Source organism: Lissotriton vulgaris, chromosome 6 (assembly GCF_964263255.1).
Source record: "Lissotriton vulgaris chromosome 6, aLisVul1.2, whole genome shotgun sequence".
Taxonomy (NCBI): domain Eukaryota; kingdom Metazoa; phylum Chordata; class Amphibia; order Caudata; family Salamandridae; genus Lissotriton; species Lissotriton vulgaris.
This window is the reverse complement of record NC_141694.1, coordinates 94,138,052-94,156,923: the sequence shown is the minus strand read 5'-3', so window position 1 is coordinate 94,156,923 and position 18,872 is coordinate 94,138,052. Positions and strand designations below refer to the sequence as shown.

The 18,872-nt window shown below is 42.8% G+C and overlaps 1 protein-coding gene across 2 annotated transcripts in view; it reads right to left on the bottom strand.

Annotated features, from left to right (window-relative positions):
* Positions 1–18,872, bottom strand: part of LOC147706850 (exportin-5-like) — a 2,308,032-nt gene that overhangs the window by 2,030,540 nt on the left and 258,620 nt on the right. For both annotated transcript variants that reach the window (XM_086926017.1, XM_086926018.1), the window contains exons 6-7: positions 18,632–18,658; positions 7,460–7,645 (exon numbers count right to left, since the gene is read on the bottom strand). In XM_086926017.1, the coding sequence (XP_086782143.1) occupies positions 7,460–7,645; positions 18,632–18,658 (213 nt within the window). The remainder of the gene's footprint in view (positions 1–7,459; positions 7,646–18,631; positions 18,659–18,872) is intronic.

The window sequence follows — 18,872 nt, the reverse complement described above, 5'->3', positions numbered from 1 at the left end:
AACGCAGTTGACGCTGTTCTAAAGCATGCCTGACTGCTTCCAGGCCATGGTGATGTTCAATGCTTGTATACAAGCTAGTAATGTCCAATACAATCAGTAAGTACCCCGGCTCCCATTCCAAATCTTGTATTTCCACCAAGAAGTCTTTTGTGTCTTTGATGTACGATTTAAAATTAGACACCAGAGGGAATAGGACATTATCAACAAATCGGGACATGTACTCTGTCAAACTCCCAATGGAGGAAATGATTGGACGGCCTGGAGGACGGTCACGGTTTTTATGTAATTTAGGGAGGTGGTAAAATGTTGGTGTCATGGGACAGTTGTTATGCAGGAATAAGTGTTCGTCTCTACTAAGCATCTGAAGATCGTACCATTTTTGAATTAGTTCGTCGTATTCACTTATACTTTGTTGGTAAATTTCATTGGTACATTTTTTGTAATATTTCTCATCTGAGAGTTGCTTCAGAGCTTCCTCCTTGTAATAGTCCCTGCTCATTAAAACCACGTTCCTCCCTTTATCAGAGGGTTTCACCACAATGTTTTTATCTGTCATTAGGGTCCTCAGTGCATTTCTCTGTTGTTCCGTGATATTATGTTCATGGTTATGGTGGTCCGCTTTTCGATATTTCATTAGATCGTTGTTCATCGCTTCTGTAAATACATCAACGGCGTCCCAAGGGGACTGGGGAACAAAGATAGAGACTGGTTTAAATCCACTTTCCTCTCTATCCTGTTCCACTCCTTGCAGTTCTGCTCTTTGTGCCACATCCAGTTGTTCAATATTCGAGGTTTGCTCCGTTTCTAGGTCCTCTAGGATCTCGACCGTGGGTAAGTCTCTACTGCTTATGGCATCAGTTGCAGTGATCCTGGGTCCTTTTTTACCTCTATCTTGCAAATGTGGACGCAGTTTGAAATATTTATGGAGTTTTAATTTCCGTGTAAAGCGGAACAAGTCTATCTTTGTTTGTGTATACTCCAACTCATTGTTGGGAAAGAATGTTAGTCCGAGGCTAAGAACTTGCTCTTCTTGGTTCGTGAGTTCTCTTGTTGTTAAATTTACCACTGCTAGATTGGCTTGATCTTCAGGAGCATTGGAGTTGGATGATGCTACTTTTTGTTGCAGTTGCGGTTCGACCAGCGAGAAGCTCCTGTGCCTCCTCTGCCTTTACTTGCCGCCTCTTGCCCTCCTTGTCCTCCTTGTTTTCCTGCTCCCGATGTTCCAGCATCCGGCGGTTTGTTCTTTCTGCCCCGGAGCCAGGATTTGTTTATCACCTCGAGTTCCTCCTGAAAAGGGGTTCTCTTGTTTCTTCGAGGCTGGGTTGCTTGGGATGTTCGGTTGCTGCCCCGTTCATCCGGATCCGATTGATCTCCTCCAGACTCATTTTCAGTTACGTCGGTCTCCGAGGTAACTGCGTCAGTTGTAGTTGCCGATCCAGCGCATCCACCTGTTACTTTCTGTAAAGCTTTACACATATTATAAAATAAATGTATATATATATATATATACATGTAAATATGTGCATATGTGTGCGCGTAGAGAGAGGTAGAGAGTAATAGAGAGATAGAGAGGCAGCGAGAGAGGTAGAGAGTAGAGTGAGTAGTAGAGAGTGACTAGTAGCGAGTGAGTAGTAGAGAGCAGTAGCGAGTGAGTAGTAGAGCGTGAGTAGTAGAGAGTGAGTAGTAGAGCCTGAATAATAGTGAGTAGTAGAGCCTGAATAATAGAGTGAGTAGTAGAGAGCAGAGAAGAGAGTAGTAGAGAGTGAGTAGTAAAGAGAGTAGTAGAGAGTGAGTAGTAGCGAGTGAGTGGTAGAGAGGGGTAGAGAGGAGTAGAGAGTAGTAGAGAGTAGTAGAGTGAGTAGTAAAGAGAGAGTAGTAAAGAGTGAGTAGTAGCGAGTGAGTGGTAGAGAGTAGTAGAAAGTAGTAGAGAGTAGTAGAGAGTGAGTAGTAGAGATAGAGAAGTAGATAGTAGTAGAGAGTGATTAGTAGAGTTAGTAGTAGAGAGTGAGTAGTAGAGAGGAGTAGAGAGTAGTAGGGAGTGAGTAGTAGTGAGTGAGTACAGGTGTCACATGCATTAGAAAGTAGGGCTATCACTGGGGTTACAGGTGTCACACGCCTTAAGCAGCAGGGCTATCCCTCGGTTTACAGGTGTCACATGCCTTATACAGCAGGGCTATACCTTGGGTTACAAGTGTCACCGGGGCACATGCCTTAGGCAGCAGGGCTGTCCATCCAGTCTGAGGGAGTCGGCATAGGCTAGTCACTTACAGGAATGGGGCGGGGGGGCGAGCTTCCTGGAAGAGCCGACCGAGACCACAGAGAGAGGGGTCTGAACTAGATACAGAGAACGGTAGCAGAGGGGTGAGAGCACTTGAGATGCGGGCAAGGTAGGAGGCAGCACGACGAGGATGAAGGGGAAGGGTAGAGGGTGGAAGAGAGGCAGGGAAAAGCAGTGATGTGCAAACAGAAAGAAGGAAGACACTGAAAGCGGAAGTAGAGAGAGGCAAGGCACACACATGGGACGAGGCAGAAAGCATTATGCGAGAGGGGAAAAGGGCAGGTGAAATAAACTGAGACAGGAGAAGAGCCAGGGTTGTTACCAGCAGTGCTTGAAATGAAAAAATGGAAGTTCAGGTATTCTGTACCAGAGTACCTGCTTCTCTAGAAAAGTGCTGGTACTCCGACCGGACAGTACAGGCCCATTTAAAGCACTGGTTACCAGAAGGAGTGGAGTAAGAGACGGTCCGGGATAGTGAGGGAAGAAAGGAGAACGAATATGCTACTTACCAGTATGCATCTGTTCTTGGCATGTAGGGTTGCTGACATTCATATCTGTGCATAGATCGCCGCCTAGTGTTGGGTCCGGATGATCGCACATTGTTGTCCTGGAAGAGTCTTCGAAGCATCACGAGATAGGTGGCTCCTCCCCTGGACTATAGTGTGCATGGTCATCGACTCCATCCTCAGATTGTTTTTAGCCATTGTGGCAAAGATGGAGTGTAACTTCATGAATGATGACCATGCTAAGAGTATTTCTGAGTGCTGCAGCCGCTACAGGCGCAGGGGAGGATGGCGGGCGATATGAATGTCAGCAGCCCTACATGCCAAGAACAGATGCATACTGGTAAGTAGCATATTTGGTTCGAGGCATGTGGGCTGCTGAATTCATATCTGTGCATAGAATACATAGCAATCCCTCCATTAGCGGCGGCCGCCTGTGCCAGCTGCAGCAGTTTGGAAAAGTGTTTTTAGAACAGCCTGCCCTACAGCTGCCTGCTGTTTGGAGTGCACATCTACACAGTAGTGTTTCGTAAATGTGTGTGTGGTAGACCATGTGGCTGCTCTACATATGTCTTCTAAAGGAATATTTCCAAGGAAAGCCATGGAGGCCCCCAACTTCCGGGTGGAGTGGGCCCGCGGGGGGATCGTTAGAGTGCGCTTAGCTTTCTGATAGCAGATCTGAATACACTTAACGATCCACCTGTTTATACCAGCCTTGGAAATGGGATTGCCTTTGTGTTGTGGCGAAAAGGCAACAAATAGTTGTTTCGTCTTTCGAAAATCTTTGGTCCTATCAATGTAGTACATCAAGGCTCTCTTGACGTCAAGCATGTGGAGCATTCTCTCCGCTACTGACTCAGGATTCTGGAAGAACACAGGCAGTTCTATAGTCTGGTTGATACGGAACTGTGAAACCACCTTAGGAAGGAACTTAGGGTTAGTGCGAAGCACCACCCTGTTGGAATGAATCTGTATGAATGGCTCTTGGATAGTTAGTGCCTGGAGTTCACTAACGTGTCTTAGCGACGTAATCGCCATCAGGAAAGCCACTTTCCATGTTAAGAACTGAATCTCGCATGAATGCAGTGGCTCAAAAGGTGGACCCATCAGTCTTGTGAGGACCACATTTAGGTTCCATTCAGGAGCTGGTGGGGTCCGGGGAGGAATGACTCGTTTGAGTCCCTCCAGAAAAGCTTTGATGGCAGGCACTCTGAAAAGGGAGAGATGCTGCCTGTTTTGGAGATAAGCAGCCATTGCGGAAAAATGTATACGAATGGAAGCATAGGCCAGATTACATTTGTATAGATGTAACAGATAACAAATGATGTTTTGAGTAGATGCGTCCAGCGGGTTGATGTTGTGGTCTGCACAATAAATGACAAACCGCTTCCATTTCGCCGCATAGCATGCTCTGGTGGTGGGCTTCCTTGCTTCCCTGATGATGTCCATACAGTCAGGAGGCAAGTTGAGGTAGCCAAACTCTAAGACCTCAGGAGCCAGATCGCCAGGTTGAGCTGTTGCGGATCTGGATGCTGAATGTTGCCATGGCTCTGCGTCAAAAGCCTGGGTGTGAGGTGCAGCCTTTGATGCGGTACCACGGATAGTTCTAGAAACGTGGTGTACCATGGTTGGCGTGCCCATGTCGGAGCAACCAGGATGAGAGTCATTGAGTGTTGCTTCAGCTTGCGTGCCACTAGCGGTATTAGAGGTGCTGGGGGAAGCAGCCCTACATGCCAAGAACAGATGCATACTGGTAAGTAGCATATTCGGTTCGAGGCATGTGGGCTGCTGAATTCATATCTGTGCATAGATTACATAGCAGTCCCTCCTGTTAGCAAACCTACGGCCTCCTGCGCGCTTAAGTTTGAAAGAAGGCGTCTGCAGGAGGCTCAGGTGGAGTGAGCGTAGGTTGCGAGGTGGAGTATATCTGGAGATCAGTTGGTTGATGAATATGGGGCTTTTACAGTAAAGGGACTTGAAAATTATACAACCGGTTTTAAAGGCACAGCGCTGGGTAACTGGGAGCCAGTGCAGTTTCCTTAGTAGGGGGGTAGCTGCATGTCGCCTTGGTTGGTTCAGGATTAACCTTCAGGCATGGTTCTGTACCATCTGGAGTCGCTCAACTAGGTAGTTGGGAAGACCTAGATAGATAGCATTCGCGTAGTCCAGATGGGACAGTACAGTAGAGATCACAACCTGGGTGATTGCCTCGGGCGTAAGCAGACGGCGTACCTTCCGGATTTGTTTTAGTTGGAAGCACTTGGAGACCACCTGACCTACCTGCGCTTTCAGTGATAGGTCGCAGTCCACGGTGACTCCAAGTGTTTTGGCTGACAAGGAGGGTGTTGGAGCTTGGCACAATTCAGAAGGCCAGTAGTGAGGGCCCCAATACTTGGCGCTGTCGCTGGTCAGAACTAACTCGGTTTTCCCCGGGTGTAGTTTGAGCTGGTTCTGGTCCATCCATATTTTAATAAAGCTCATGGTCGACTGAAAATGCAGTATGGAGACTTCAGTGTTGTCGATGGTAAAAAGCAGTTGTAAGTCATCTGCGTAATTGAAGACTCTCACCTGTTTGTCTCTTAAGGACTGAATCAGGGGAAGTATGTAAAGATTAAATAGGTGGGGTGGAAGTTTGTCGCTTTCACTTTATTTAAAACATAGTTCCAAGATGTGCTGGGGCTGTGCGTCACTATTTGTCCTCGATTGCTTAATTCTTTTTGTCCGTAGGCCGCATGGATGTCTAAACAGTAGAGCTCCTACGCAGTCCAGCCGAGATCAATTGCGTAAAAAACAATTTAATGAAGGAGCCGCTGAGCAAGCACAATTGCTCGCGAGGCAAGGGATACGACATCGATCATAAAGACTTTCCACGAGAACAACAACTTGCGTAGTCCGGGACAAACCCAGGATGGCAGGAGTGCGCATAGCATGTGTATTTGCAACCAATATACGCTACGAATACAGGAATTACAACTGGTGACACAAAAGGTGTTGCCCATGAGCCATGTTGCTTGCTATTTTTCTTGTGAACCTGAAACATCAACATGGGGTACCAAGACACTTTCATATACGATCAAAGACAACAAAATGATGGATCCAGCTGGTAAAGGTGATTTAGGTAGTATTGCTTAAACACTTCTGACATTAGGATGTGCTATGTTTCTCTTCTTGGTTCGCTTGAAACCGTCACTTGTGGGTTGTATGGAAAACATGATATATTGTTTCCATGGGCTTTCTCATTGATGTTTCGATTTCATAAACCACGCAAGCATATTGGAAACTGGTTAACTCTGCCAGCCTTCTCCATTGGGCAAAACACTGTTTTTTGGGACATTGTTTTCTATATTTGACTTAAGTTTATTATAAAGTGATGCCCCCAATAGGTACCAAAGACCAGTGGTGAAACACGTGGAGCATATTTACTTTTCTTTCTTCAAGCTCATTATTATGTGTCTTGCTATGCGCTTCGCTTGTTTTATGGCTGCACTTTATATATAAATAAATGAATTTAAAAAACGTTCTATAACGGATGATAGGTCATCAATAACTAAAAAAAAATTGAACATGCTTCTTTATAGCTGCAGTCAAGGATGTAAATGTAAAATGTAAATGTGTTTGTATTTATATAGCGCCTTCTACCCAGAGGTCTCGTAGCGCTGTATTCATACCGCTGTGTAACCCTTCCTGGCTTTCCTGTGAGATGTCCACTCCGGGACACCCCCAAGGTGAAGCCAGGCATCCAGGCGCTGCTGGGGCGTTGTGAAGATTAAGCAAGCAATTGGCCAGAGTCACAGAGCGGGACCCATGATTAGACTAGGCCCCGAGGCGAGAATTATCAGGTACGGGGAGATAGAGTCCAAGAGCCGTCGAGGCAGGAATTGAACCCTGGTCCCGAGCCAGACCTCTGCATCAGGGTCTGCCGCTTTAACCATTGTGCCACGCTTCTCCACTGAGGAGAACTGAGGAAAACTTACTTAGGATACCTTAGTAAGTTTCTCCAATCACATACCTTTGAAGTAATAGAATGAATGGAAGAAACTATGGAAGGCAAGAAGAGCAAAGACAATTACAGCATGTGGCTTTAGAGTATCACAGCACTGTGGCAGCCTCTTGTAAATCCCACTATTTCCCAACTTGCCAAATATTGGGATCAGTGACGCTTGCTCAACTCACCCACCCTGCAATCACCCACCTGCGACAAGATGGGAAAGGGCGGGACTTCTTTGCTGTTTGCCATGTAGCATCTGACAGTGCAGGGCTGAAGCCTATGGCTCTAGTGGCTTTCTTTTACAGTATTGCAGAGTGACAGCCAAGCACACTGGCTGGCAGTAGTTTTGGGATTATTTTTGCAGTGCTTAATGACTAACTGAACAAAACAAATTAGAAGGCAGAGAATACAAAGATGGAAGTCCCAAAGCCCACAGTAACAAGCCTCCACTGCTTCCTGCAGAGGGATGAAGTGACAATACCAAACAGCACCATCTATGCCAGTGACATGCTATTACAAAGGAGATATTGTACATTCAATCCGGCCACTAGGAAAATATTTAATATATGGAATTTGTGAGAGCTAACATTTATTGGAAGGACTTATTCCTCTATGCTAAATCCTCAGGGAACAGGTCCCAAAAAAAAACTCCCGACAAGCAGGTCAATAGTTGTAAGTAAGATAACTTACCATACGCTTGACAGCTACCAGGAGACACTGGGATGCCTCCAACTGCAGTTCAGGATCATCCATAAGGCACCACAATGTCTCCAGGAGCTTGTTCTGCCCATCTATGATGTGCCACAAAGAAGCCCACTCAAGGTAACTTGCCATAGTCTTAAGTGCTGCATTAATCACCTGACAGCATGCCTTGGCCTGTGCAAATGGAGAAAGGGATTCTTAATACACACACACAGACACACACTTGGCAATAATTCTGAAATCTACATCTCCATCAAGACTGTAGAACAAATGAACTTTGCAAGTTGTTTGATTTGCAGATGAAATGTACAAATGTATTAAAGGAAGCTAGATCACATAACTATATAACACATTATAATGCAAAGTCCTTTATAATCAGAAAATAAGCTCTTTGACATCAAAGTTACTTATCTGTAATTAACGTGAATATTTATCAAGGACCCCCTGAGTGCATGGAAATAGAGTTCCTAGACCAGGGAAAGGCAAATCAATTGATATGTATCAATCTAGGCAACACAGCAAATTAGTTGGTTGAAATGAACTGAGCTTGAAACAAAGGTTTTTGTAAAAAGAGGGGAGGTACAATTTTATTCACAAAGATTCTTTAAAAACACATAGGGAAAAAATATACATTCACAAATTATATTTAACACATATAACTTAATATATCAGGAATATATAACACCATCATTAAAAAGAAGCAATTAATTCAACAAATGAGGTTTACATAAAATACACAAACAATATAATGAGAAAAATGTGGCTAAATTAATCTCTACGCGCGTTTCGGCGAACCAGCGCCTTCTTCTGGAGCAGCCACGGTTAATATCTAAAAAAGAGGGGTAAAAAAGTACCTTAAAACCAGAATATTCTGTTCATTCTTGCTTTTGCACAATTTACAAAAAACACAAAGCCCAATGTTATTCTACTAGTCTCAGACTTTCTATTTTCTTTTGACCAACCTATTCTATTGCAATGACAATTTTAGAGATTTCATATGACATTTTTAAAGGTTTCATTTCCTTGCCTTAATAATCAATCTGACACATAGGTGAAAAGTAAGGGAAGACAATGTCTCATGGTATAGATACGCTCATACCAGAATATAAGGGGATGGAAAAGGTATTTATGTAGGATGTCTAATCTCAGATTTCTGATGTTTGTATCTCTTTATCTAATCATATAATTGAAGTTGATGCTACAGAGTTAGACTGCATTCTAACTAATACCGGTTATATAAAGATTATCCTACCGAGGCCTGGAGATTGATATACATAGTATTTATCATTTAAGTACGATCACTTACTTTAAGAGCACGAATAATTTTAGTGCGATTCGACGTAGCAGTCTTGTTTGTCAGTATATCTAGAATCCTTTCTTTGGATGGTAGATGAGGATATTCTAAATCATGGAAAGCAGCATATAGACAATAGTTATTATTCTTGCCTATATTATAGTGTCTTTATGACTGATATTCAATATAAGGGTTGATATATTACCTATTGTAATGGTTGATACCAATGGAGATTCTGTGGTTATTGATATGTTTGCTTCATTTCGAGTGTTCAATTTAAATTATTTTTCAATTATTTCCTAGAGAGATATTTAGAAGATCTTTTACTAAACAGGTTCTATAGATCTGTGAGGTTCTATTAACATATGATAATCGACTGGAATACATTATTTACCAGAGAAATCGAACGATTAATTCAGAGGAATAGAAGTACCTTGTTTTACAAGTTGAGGTTCGTTTTGACCCGCCGACCGGAAATTAAAATAATGGCCTCTGTGATGCGTGTTTATATTGGGACATCAAGATATAGTCCACCTGATATGGGGATAGTAAGTGGCATGGATAGCCTAAAGAGTGGATGAAAAAATCCTAACATAAAATTCTATGCGATGGAATTAAAGAGTAACCACTTCTTAACCTAGTTATTTCTGTAACAGAAGGAATAATAATTACCCTTTTGCTTGTGTTCCAAGCGATGGTTGATTTCAAGTAGTTTAAAATAACTCCCTGTCTGTGAGAGACAAAAGATAATGGGGAAGTTACATTATTTACAATTCAGTTAGGGTTTTACAGCTAAAAGGAGTAACTAGATTAGTTGTATCCCACCCAGGGTTTCTGCAGGACTTACCCGATTGGTGTCAACAGGGCTCGAAGATTCCGGCGGCGGGACTCAGGGGTTCTATGCTCCTTCCTTGAACGACAGCGGTAGAATGGTCTCTCAGCACGCTGTTTATATATTCTACTTAATTGGAGGAGTGGATTCAGGTGAATTGTGTGGGAACACAAAGGAAGGACCACGGATTATGAGGAGAGGTGGAGACTGGTTTTTCTTAAAGGGGTATCGCCAATAATTACTAAAAGAGCAGTCATTGCATAGACATAGAAGATGTTTATGTAAACCTCATTTGTTGAATTAATTGCTTCTTTTTAATGATGGTGTTATATATTCCTGATATATTAAGTTATATGTGTTAAATATAATTTGTGAATGTATATTTTTTCCCTATGTGTTTTTAAAGAATCTTTGTGAATAAAATTGTACCTCCCCTCTTTTTACAAAAACCTTTGTTTCAAGCTCAGTTCATTTCAACCAACTAATTTGCTGTGTTGCCTAGATTGATACATATCAACTTATCTGTAATTAGTCATCCAGAGTTATCTTTTATAGTCACATGCTTTGAAGAGACCAACTAAATCATGTTGGAATACCTTTTACATAAATAGGTAGCAGTTTTATGATCAACACTCAGATATAAAACTAGAGCCAAACACCTTTCATTTTGAGCTTCATGACTTTTCAGCCAATGGGTCTCAAGTTGGGGAGAGCAGATGGCCTAACGGCGAGGGCGCGCGACCTCGGACCTGGGGAACTGGGTTCGAATCTGGTCAACGACGCTGAACATCCTGTGATTCTGGGCAATTCACTTAATCTCCCCATGCCTAACAAAAATGAATGCGTGTCCTCATGTAACGTAACTGGTGCTTTGTAAAGCGCTCTGATACCCGATTCAGATTCGGGTCAAGTTCACGCTATATAAAACTCTGCAAAAAAAAAATACCAGATTACTTTATCACAGTTAATGTAATAAAAACAATGCATTTATCTATGCTTGCTTTGAAAAGGCCTGCCAATTATAAGGCCCACTAAAAAACAAACTTATAACATTTTTCTGAACCCTCTCGTTCTGACAATTTAATATATTCAATAGCTATTGTGTGTAGCACTGTGCGCCAAGAGGTATTGTGGGCTGATGAGAAGGCAATGGCGCCCCAAAGTGTCCTGGTGCATCAGCTGACTCATTCCCCTCTTCTATTTGGTTGTCTGGCAAAAAAGGAGCCATAAGAGCTAAGTACTTCTTTTGGAGGAGATCAGAGGGTAGAAGTGTACTCTTTGGGACCAAACAATAATGTGGTAATAAGGTGGTTTTGATTGCTTAGGCTGATAATGTGTTTTGAGGCCCCTGAGATAGGAGTGATGGCCTATGCCATTGGCACCACAAAAAGACAACTGTCAACAGTACTACAACCAACAAAAGGTACATTCCTATATCAAGGTCAAATGTCCAAGATACTTTGTTAATCATTAGGAAAAGGTAATGTACACAAAACAGTGATAAGCAACAAAAATCCTATCATTAGAGCTTATCACTCTTGCAGACAGCGGTATGGAATAGGAATGTACCTTTTGTTGGATTAAGTTCTAAGTGATAATACTTCTCAATTGCTTCGCAGACTTTGGCTTTTCTTTTGTACCCCCTTTGTCTTGTGCCTGGTATTATATTGTAAATATTGCATCTTTTTGCATTTTTTGTAGCTTTTGTAGTTATTGCATCCCCTTCCCCCAATGAATGGTTGTATGTTGTATGCTTGTGATATGCTTGATATGATGAATGATCCCCAAAATTGAGCTTCTGCTTAGTATGTATTATATGTCTGTTTTTGAATATGCATTTGATAAAATATGATCTTCTGTTGACAAAGTCATAAAGAATAATAAAAGCTATTGACTAGCTCCCGGTCTTGAATGTTGTTTCAAGTACTGTGTTTGAATTTATGTATATTACTTTTTTGATATCAGTACTGGCAATCTCCATTTGTTATTTATGAAGCCTATGCTGGCAACATCCATTGTGGAGTTCATGATGGCAAAAGAGGCTCTCGTAGGATAGCCCTTGCGTCTTCGTTCTTATCCTTCAGAATTATGTAAATAAAGAGAGCTAATCTGTACAACTTCTGGCAGTAGTAGGGCCTATGATCATTAAGCAATCATAGTTTTGAAAGAAGTGGCACCTAATGTAGCGAACGGCTCGCTGTAGTTATTCATTTTCCAATCCTTTGTTTGGCAGGCTGTGCAGGAGGAAGATTGCATGATTGTGATTGTGCAGCTTGCACAACCACCAAATTGGCCTATGGATGCAACATGCAAGTTTATCATTAGATGCTTTATGTTTCATTTATGGAAGCATGCAACCGTTGCCAATACTGATGCTAGCTTCTGCATGATTTTGTCTCTCTCCTGCAAGATGTGGTCTATTACAGAACAGCCTTGATTGCCTTTCTTTGAGAGAGCCCAGATATCACTAGGGAAACAATTTGTTTCCTTGGATTAGACAGTACGTTTGAGGCTAGTTCCACTTCAGAGTGGAAGCAGAAAATACAGTTCGAAGGAGTCTGCAGGTGGTGGATTTGGATCACCAGTAGCTGCAGGTGTATAACTGTCCCATTCAGCACCATCCCAGACTGATGGTCGGCTTTTCCCCTTCGCCTCTTTGGCATCATCATCATCATCTGTTGTGTCAGCCTCCACCTGGCAAGGTAGATATGAGGTGGCAAGGGGTGAGGCGGTCCTTACACTGGTGGTTTTGGAGGTGGTGTCTGGTGTATGATTTGGGTCAGAAACCGCATAAAGTGATCTTTCATCATTTGCTGGTTGATCACCTATGAGATTAACTGGGACCTGCAGCATCATTGGTTCTTTATAAGGGGTATCTTCCTAGTACAGATCACACTTTCTCGTGGTGCCTATAGCACTAGCATGTATTCATTTCATACTAAGTGATGGGTGAAGGGGTTAATGTTCTTATTGGTATTATTGGTCATGCTGACCTTCAAATCCTCCTACAAATATGCTTGCATTTGACCTCAGTTGAGTAAGAGTGCTAGTAAAATCAAAGGGACTTTCATCTTCTCAATTAACATCATAGCCCGTGTCCAACCTACTCAGAGGGAGCAGAAAAGGAACCTTGATAGGAGACACATCATCAGGAAAAAAGTATGTAATGCTTTGTCTAATATAAGAGGACTGAAATTCTTCATCTTGAACTGCGTTGTCAATGTCATTGATCGTACATTTTTCATAGAGGGGTGTGGCTCAGATGAAAATGTTTAAGTTGACGTAGTTGATGACAATAGCATATCGGAGGGAGGCGCTTGGTTAATACAGGGTTGTTGATGATTCAGATGATGAAACAGGCATCAATAATCTTGGCCACAATGTCAGGCACCCCTGAGGACTCTTCTGAATCCTTCCCTGGGTTCTTGTTGGACTCATTAAGATTCTTTATGGGGCGCTCTAAAGTTGAGACACCTTAGTTAAGGGGCTTACTTTCCATAAGATATCCTTTATTCAGTGAAAGCAATGTGTAAAGTTTCATAACCAGAGAAGGAGGGGGTCATCGAAGTCTTTGTGGGTCTTTTTAACAGATCTTGCTGAACTTTACCTTGTAAAAATCGATAAATGCATTTCTTTGTGAGCATATTCAGCATATGAATGCCACGGGTGCCACAAAGTCTAAATAGGGCCTTTCTGGAACAGCTTACCAGGAGAGTAAAATTAAGTCTTACACAGGTTCAAAATCCCAAAGGCAATAGATCTCTGTGGTAGAGGCTGTCAGAAGGGTTGAAAAAGCCCCCCCAAAAAGGACATTCCCCCTGGAGACAGATGCAGGTGAAGAAACAATTAGCGCTCTGAATGGATTTCTTTCACACAGGACACACTGTGGAAATCTGGGGGACAGTAGTGCCTGTGGGTGCAGTTCACGGCATTCCCAACTCAGTGGTGTTTTGTTTTTTCCAATGAGGTGACGGCACTATTAAAGGAGTTACTGTGGGATTCCCAGCTCGACAAACAAGAATGAAAACATTTACTTAACAGTAAGGGTAGCTCGCCAGTCTTAGTATCCTTCATAGATTCACATGCTTATATCATCCCTGTCATCGTGCTGGGAGTCCCAAAGGATCATTGCAAAATAACTTTAAAGTAAAACATAACAGAGGCTGTAAACATTCTCACTTGAGGAGCCTACTATCATTAAAAAAAAATAGAATAAAATTGTCCCTTCACATTGAAGCAGACTGAAGCCTAAATTCTGCAGATGCTGGGACTCCCCGGAGATTTTTCCCACCACGATCCGACCTCCACTGGCACAAGGAGGAGTACAAGTACCTATCAGTCAAGCCTGTAACTGCAACAATAGATGGGCATATAGAAATTAAATGAATGGCACCTAGGAGAAGATCAATTGTTTAGCAGTTTTGCTACTTGTGTGTTCATTGGTTTACAAGTTTCCTATATATAAAGGTTACATTTTGATGTATGACTGAAAGCACAGAAATAGGATATCTAAGCATGATATAGAAACTGTAGCGCTGAATAGAAACAACCAGAATATAGAGATGCAACAGGGGGATTTTCTTACGCCGCAGCCAGGATGGCCACTTAATGTGATGGCCACTTAACACTGAGCTCCACATCCGTGTCCAAAACAATCTGTTGTATCTTCTCCTTTAATGGTGTACATTCCTTGCTAAGAATGCAACTAGGTCATTGGGTTGGAATGTGATGTGGGGGAGTTTGATCAGTTGTAACTTGGTCAAGGATTGAACAACTTGCCTCCCTGTTGGGTGTTAATAAACTATTTATTACACTTTTATTGAGAGTTCATCTTTACATTACTGGCGACGATGAACCCAACAGGTGTTGAAGAACCCTGCGTGATTTGGAATTAAGGATTTCCTGGAGTAGTGAGTTAACCGTTTCTCTGAAGACTTTTATTTTCTTCTAGTGATTTTTATTTAAAAGATTTCGACTCTATCTCAGACTGCTTTGGAAAGAAGGCGCGGTTTTCAATTGGGACAAGGAATGTTCAGGAGCCTTTGAAACTGTTAAGTCTGAGATCGCAAAAATGCCAACCTTGGGGCATTTTGATGTGCACAAGAAAACAATTTTGTCCACTGATGCGAGTTTACGTGGTTTGGGGCTGTTCTTTCTCAGTTGGTGGATGGTTCGGAGAAGGTCATTGGTTTCGCCTCACGTTCTCTGAAGGGTGCCGAGGAGCGCTATTCAGTTATAGAGCGTGAAGCTTTAGCTTGTTTTTGGGCCATCAAGCATTTCAGATTTTACTTGTGGGGTTTACCCTTTGTTGTCAGGTCTGACCACAAACCTCTGGTGCAGTTGTTTTCCTGTAGAAATGTAGAATGTACAACTCCAAGGATCAAGAGGTGGGTCGAAGGACTCATGGAATACAACTTTTGTGTAGAATATTTACCTGGACTTAAAAATATTCCTGCTGATGTTCTTTCTAGATCACCCCTTGATAGGTTGGTTGTGTGTGATTCTGAGCCACCTGTTGTTTCTTGGGTGAGGGAATCAGCATTGAATGAAGTGGAATGGAGGGATAGCTTTTCTAATGATCCGGCCAGGGATTTTGTTCTGGAATCCACAGTCAATGGATGGCCTATTTTGAAAGAAGTTCCTGATCCTGCTAAGGGTTACTGGAATGTGAGAGATGAGTTGAACATTGTTCAAGGAGAATTGTTCAGAGGCGACAGGTTGATTCCCCCTTTAGGGATGAGGGAGAAGATTATAAATTTGGCACATGAAGGACATCGTGGTTGTAGTCTCACCAAGGCAAGAGTCAGGGAAACCTATTGGTGGCCTGAATTAGACCGTGAGGTTGAGATTGTTGTGAAGGACTGCAGTATTTGTGCTGGTAATGATAAGTCAAGGAAAGTGAGCACCGCCCCTCTTTCCCCTGTTGCTATACCTGAGCGTCCTTGGTCTAAAGTGGCTGTGGACATTATTGGACCTTTTGAGAACCTGGCTCCTTCAGAGAGGTTTGTTGTTGTTCTGGTAGACTATACTTCGAAGTGGTTGTCTGCTTCTTGCATGGGTTCCGTTTTGAGTAGGAATGTCATTGAATTTTTGAAGGATGCTTTTACTTGTGAAGGGGTCCCTGACGTTTTGGTTTCTGATAACGGTGTTCAGTTCACCTCTCAGGAAATGTCTGACTTTTTGAGAGATTTATCCATCACCCACCATAGGACTGCTCTCTATTCTCCGCAGGCCAATGGTTTGGTGGAGAGCATGAATAGGTTAATTAGAGCGTGTGCTCAGACTGCTTTGGAAAGAAGGCTCCCACTAAAACCGATTCTCAGGGAAAAACTGTGGGCGCACAGAAACACTCCTTATAGCGTGACTGGTTTATCACCTTTCAAGAAACTGAAAGGTAGAGTTGCTGGTTCTAAGCTTAATCCTTTGTGGCTTTCGGTTAAGGATAGGGGTTGTGTGGTCAAAGATTGGAGGTTGGAAAACTATCAGGAGAAGTACAAGCGAAGGTTTGATGTCTTAAGAGGTGCGAAGAGTGTTTCTTGGAAAGTGGATGATTTTGTTTTCATTAAAAAGGCAGCTTGGTCACCAAAGGGTGAGTCCAAGTATTTTGGGCCTAGGCGTATTGTTAAGGTCATGAAGAATGTGGTTATGCTTGCTGGGGGAGATGTTTGGAGTATGTCTCGTTTATCAAGGTGTGCGGAGGGGGATGGTGTTGTGAAACCTGATTATGACGGTTTTGTGAGTCAAAAATGTTCCAATCACTTACCTCAGAATGTTTATTTTCGCAGCACAAGCACAAGAGTTAGAAGACCTCCTTTGTATCTTCAAGATTACTGTTCTAAGTGAATTGTTCCTGTGTTTTTTTGACCTTTGCATTTCTGACTGTTTTCTGCTTTTCTTTGCTATGTTCCTTTTGCTTCTTCTTGTTTTTATTCCTTTTGTTTTTGTTATTATTATAAGGGAGATGTGTTGTATCTTCTCCTTTAATGGTGTACATTCCTTGCTAAGAATGCAACTAGGTCATTGGGTTGGAATGTGATGTGGGGGAGTTGGATCAGTTGTAACTTGGTCAAGGATTGAACAACTTGCCTCCCGGTTGAGTGTTAATAAACTATTTATTACACTTTTATTGAGTGTTCATCTTTACATTACAATCCTTATAGGTACAGCTATAGCAGCTCCAGAGATGTACACGAGGAGGTAAGGGGATGTGGGGCACCAACAGCCCAGGGGAAACACTGCATCGACCACCGAAGCTGGCAACCGGGTCTGGCATCAGCTAGTGCTGATGAACGTCGGAGGCCTAGCCGCAGCAGGGGCAGCTGGCGAGAGGCTCCCCTCACGCAAGTTGGGTGGGTGCACGCACCTCCTGGAGGCACTCTCTTGCTGTTAGCCCAGCTGTTCAGTCCTACCAATACTGCTAAGGCCTGATGTACCTTGGAGCCGTTGGGGCCTGTGGTGTGCATACATGAGCACACTTTAGTCTGGTCGCGGGTTGTCCCAGGACCTGTATTACTGACATCTGTGGGGGGCTTAAGGAAACTGGCTGTGGCTGTGTTTGCCCTCTTATCCCTCAACCCCAGACCCTGCAGCTGCTTATCGTGGTTCCCCCCAAGTTAGTGGGACACAGACTCTGCGGTGACATCCTGGGATAGCTATGGCTGTAGGCACAAGGGGTTGTGTCACCTGCAGCCTGAGGAATAAACATATAAGCTTGAGGCATGAGCGTCAGGCCTATCTGACCAAGTGACTGATTGGGTCACACATACAATACAGACAGCGACGCTATGGCTGGCTAGTGGAAGAGCTAATGCACGCAGAGAACGGAAGATGTCCCCACTTACATGTACAGCCTGAGGCTCTTGTCACATGTATATGATTGGCATGCTTTGCACCTAACTGGCTGGGAGGGGAGGGGGGAGACGTTGTGCTGATTCTCTGCAGGTGCAATGATCACCCTCACTGGCTATCATGTGGCAGGAGGAGGATTTGATCACTTCTTTTAATTATGAGAGAGCTCTGGAGAGAACCTGTGAACACTGAGCGACACCCTGAGACACCAACATGAATGCCATCACAGGCAAGAGCAACCAGAGACAAATTAAACTGATCTTCAAGCAGTAGAAACTGCAGAGGCATGCAACAGCAGCATTAGACCCTGCGGATGGTGCAAAGGACTTTGATACGTTGGCCCCTAGAGGGAACACACAACAATTTTACTTATGTCAGGGCCAGCTTCAGCAAAATGGATGCAAATGCATTGTACCAGGTCCACTTTATGTTTCTCCCATTTAAAAAAATTACTGTATTTTTCAGTTATAAATGTGTCACCGTGTCCACTGGCCACTGGGAGCAATATGCCTTCCGTTTGTAAATGCGACACTTTGAAATGGGAGAAAACTACAACTCTTCATTTTAATTTTCTCCCATTTAAAAGCATTTCAGAAATAGGATTTTGTTCTCACGCTCCAACATTGAGTTGCCACCAGCTTTTAAGAGTTCTATACTTCCGTGCTTAAGCTCTTCACCTCCCCAGTCTGAGGCATAAGGTGGAGTCGAGCACGGCTCATTATCAGATCCTACTGTCTAAAGCCAGAGGATAATAATGCAAAATAAACACAGCCTTCCCTTTACTATAAAAGGAAAACATAACACTTTTTATTGACCCAGTGGTTATTTAAAGATGAACTCAAGGCTGTGAGTTACTCTGAAGGTGTCTGCGAGCTATTGGTAGCTCGCGATCGACAGGTTGGAGACACCTGTAAATGCAAACTATTTAGCATGCAGATTGTATGGTTTCTTTAATTTTATTTATTTTTGAGTGTTTGAAGTTGTGCGTGTTATGCTTTATTATTTATGGTTGTGTTACCTAGCCATCTTCAATGATGTTGCAAAACTATATTGTTGTTTTTCCCATAGCAGACAACACACATGCATCTTGACTTCAAGGTACTTTTGTTTTACTTCACTACTAATTTTGATTCACTATTTCCAAATACAAATAAATTAACAGTTTTCAGATAAAAACAGTGCTTACCTGAGGTTGATGTATAGCATCATTTTTCTGGAAAAGGAGAAGACAATAAAATGTACACACGTGTTAATAGTTCACAAACCACAAAACAAAGGTTCACAAACATAATGCATAGATATAATCCTCATACAAAAACACTATTCTTTCTAGGGAAGGAAATTGTATCACTCATAACCTAGCCAATAAAACAATTGATCATGCCACCTCATGACATATGCCACAACAACACTTATATTTATGGTGC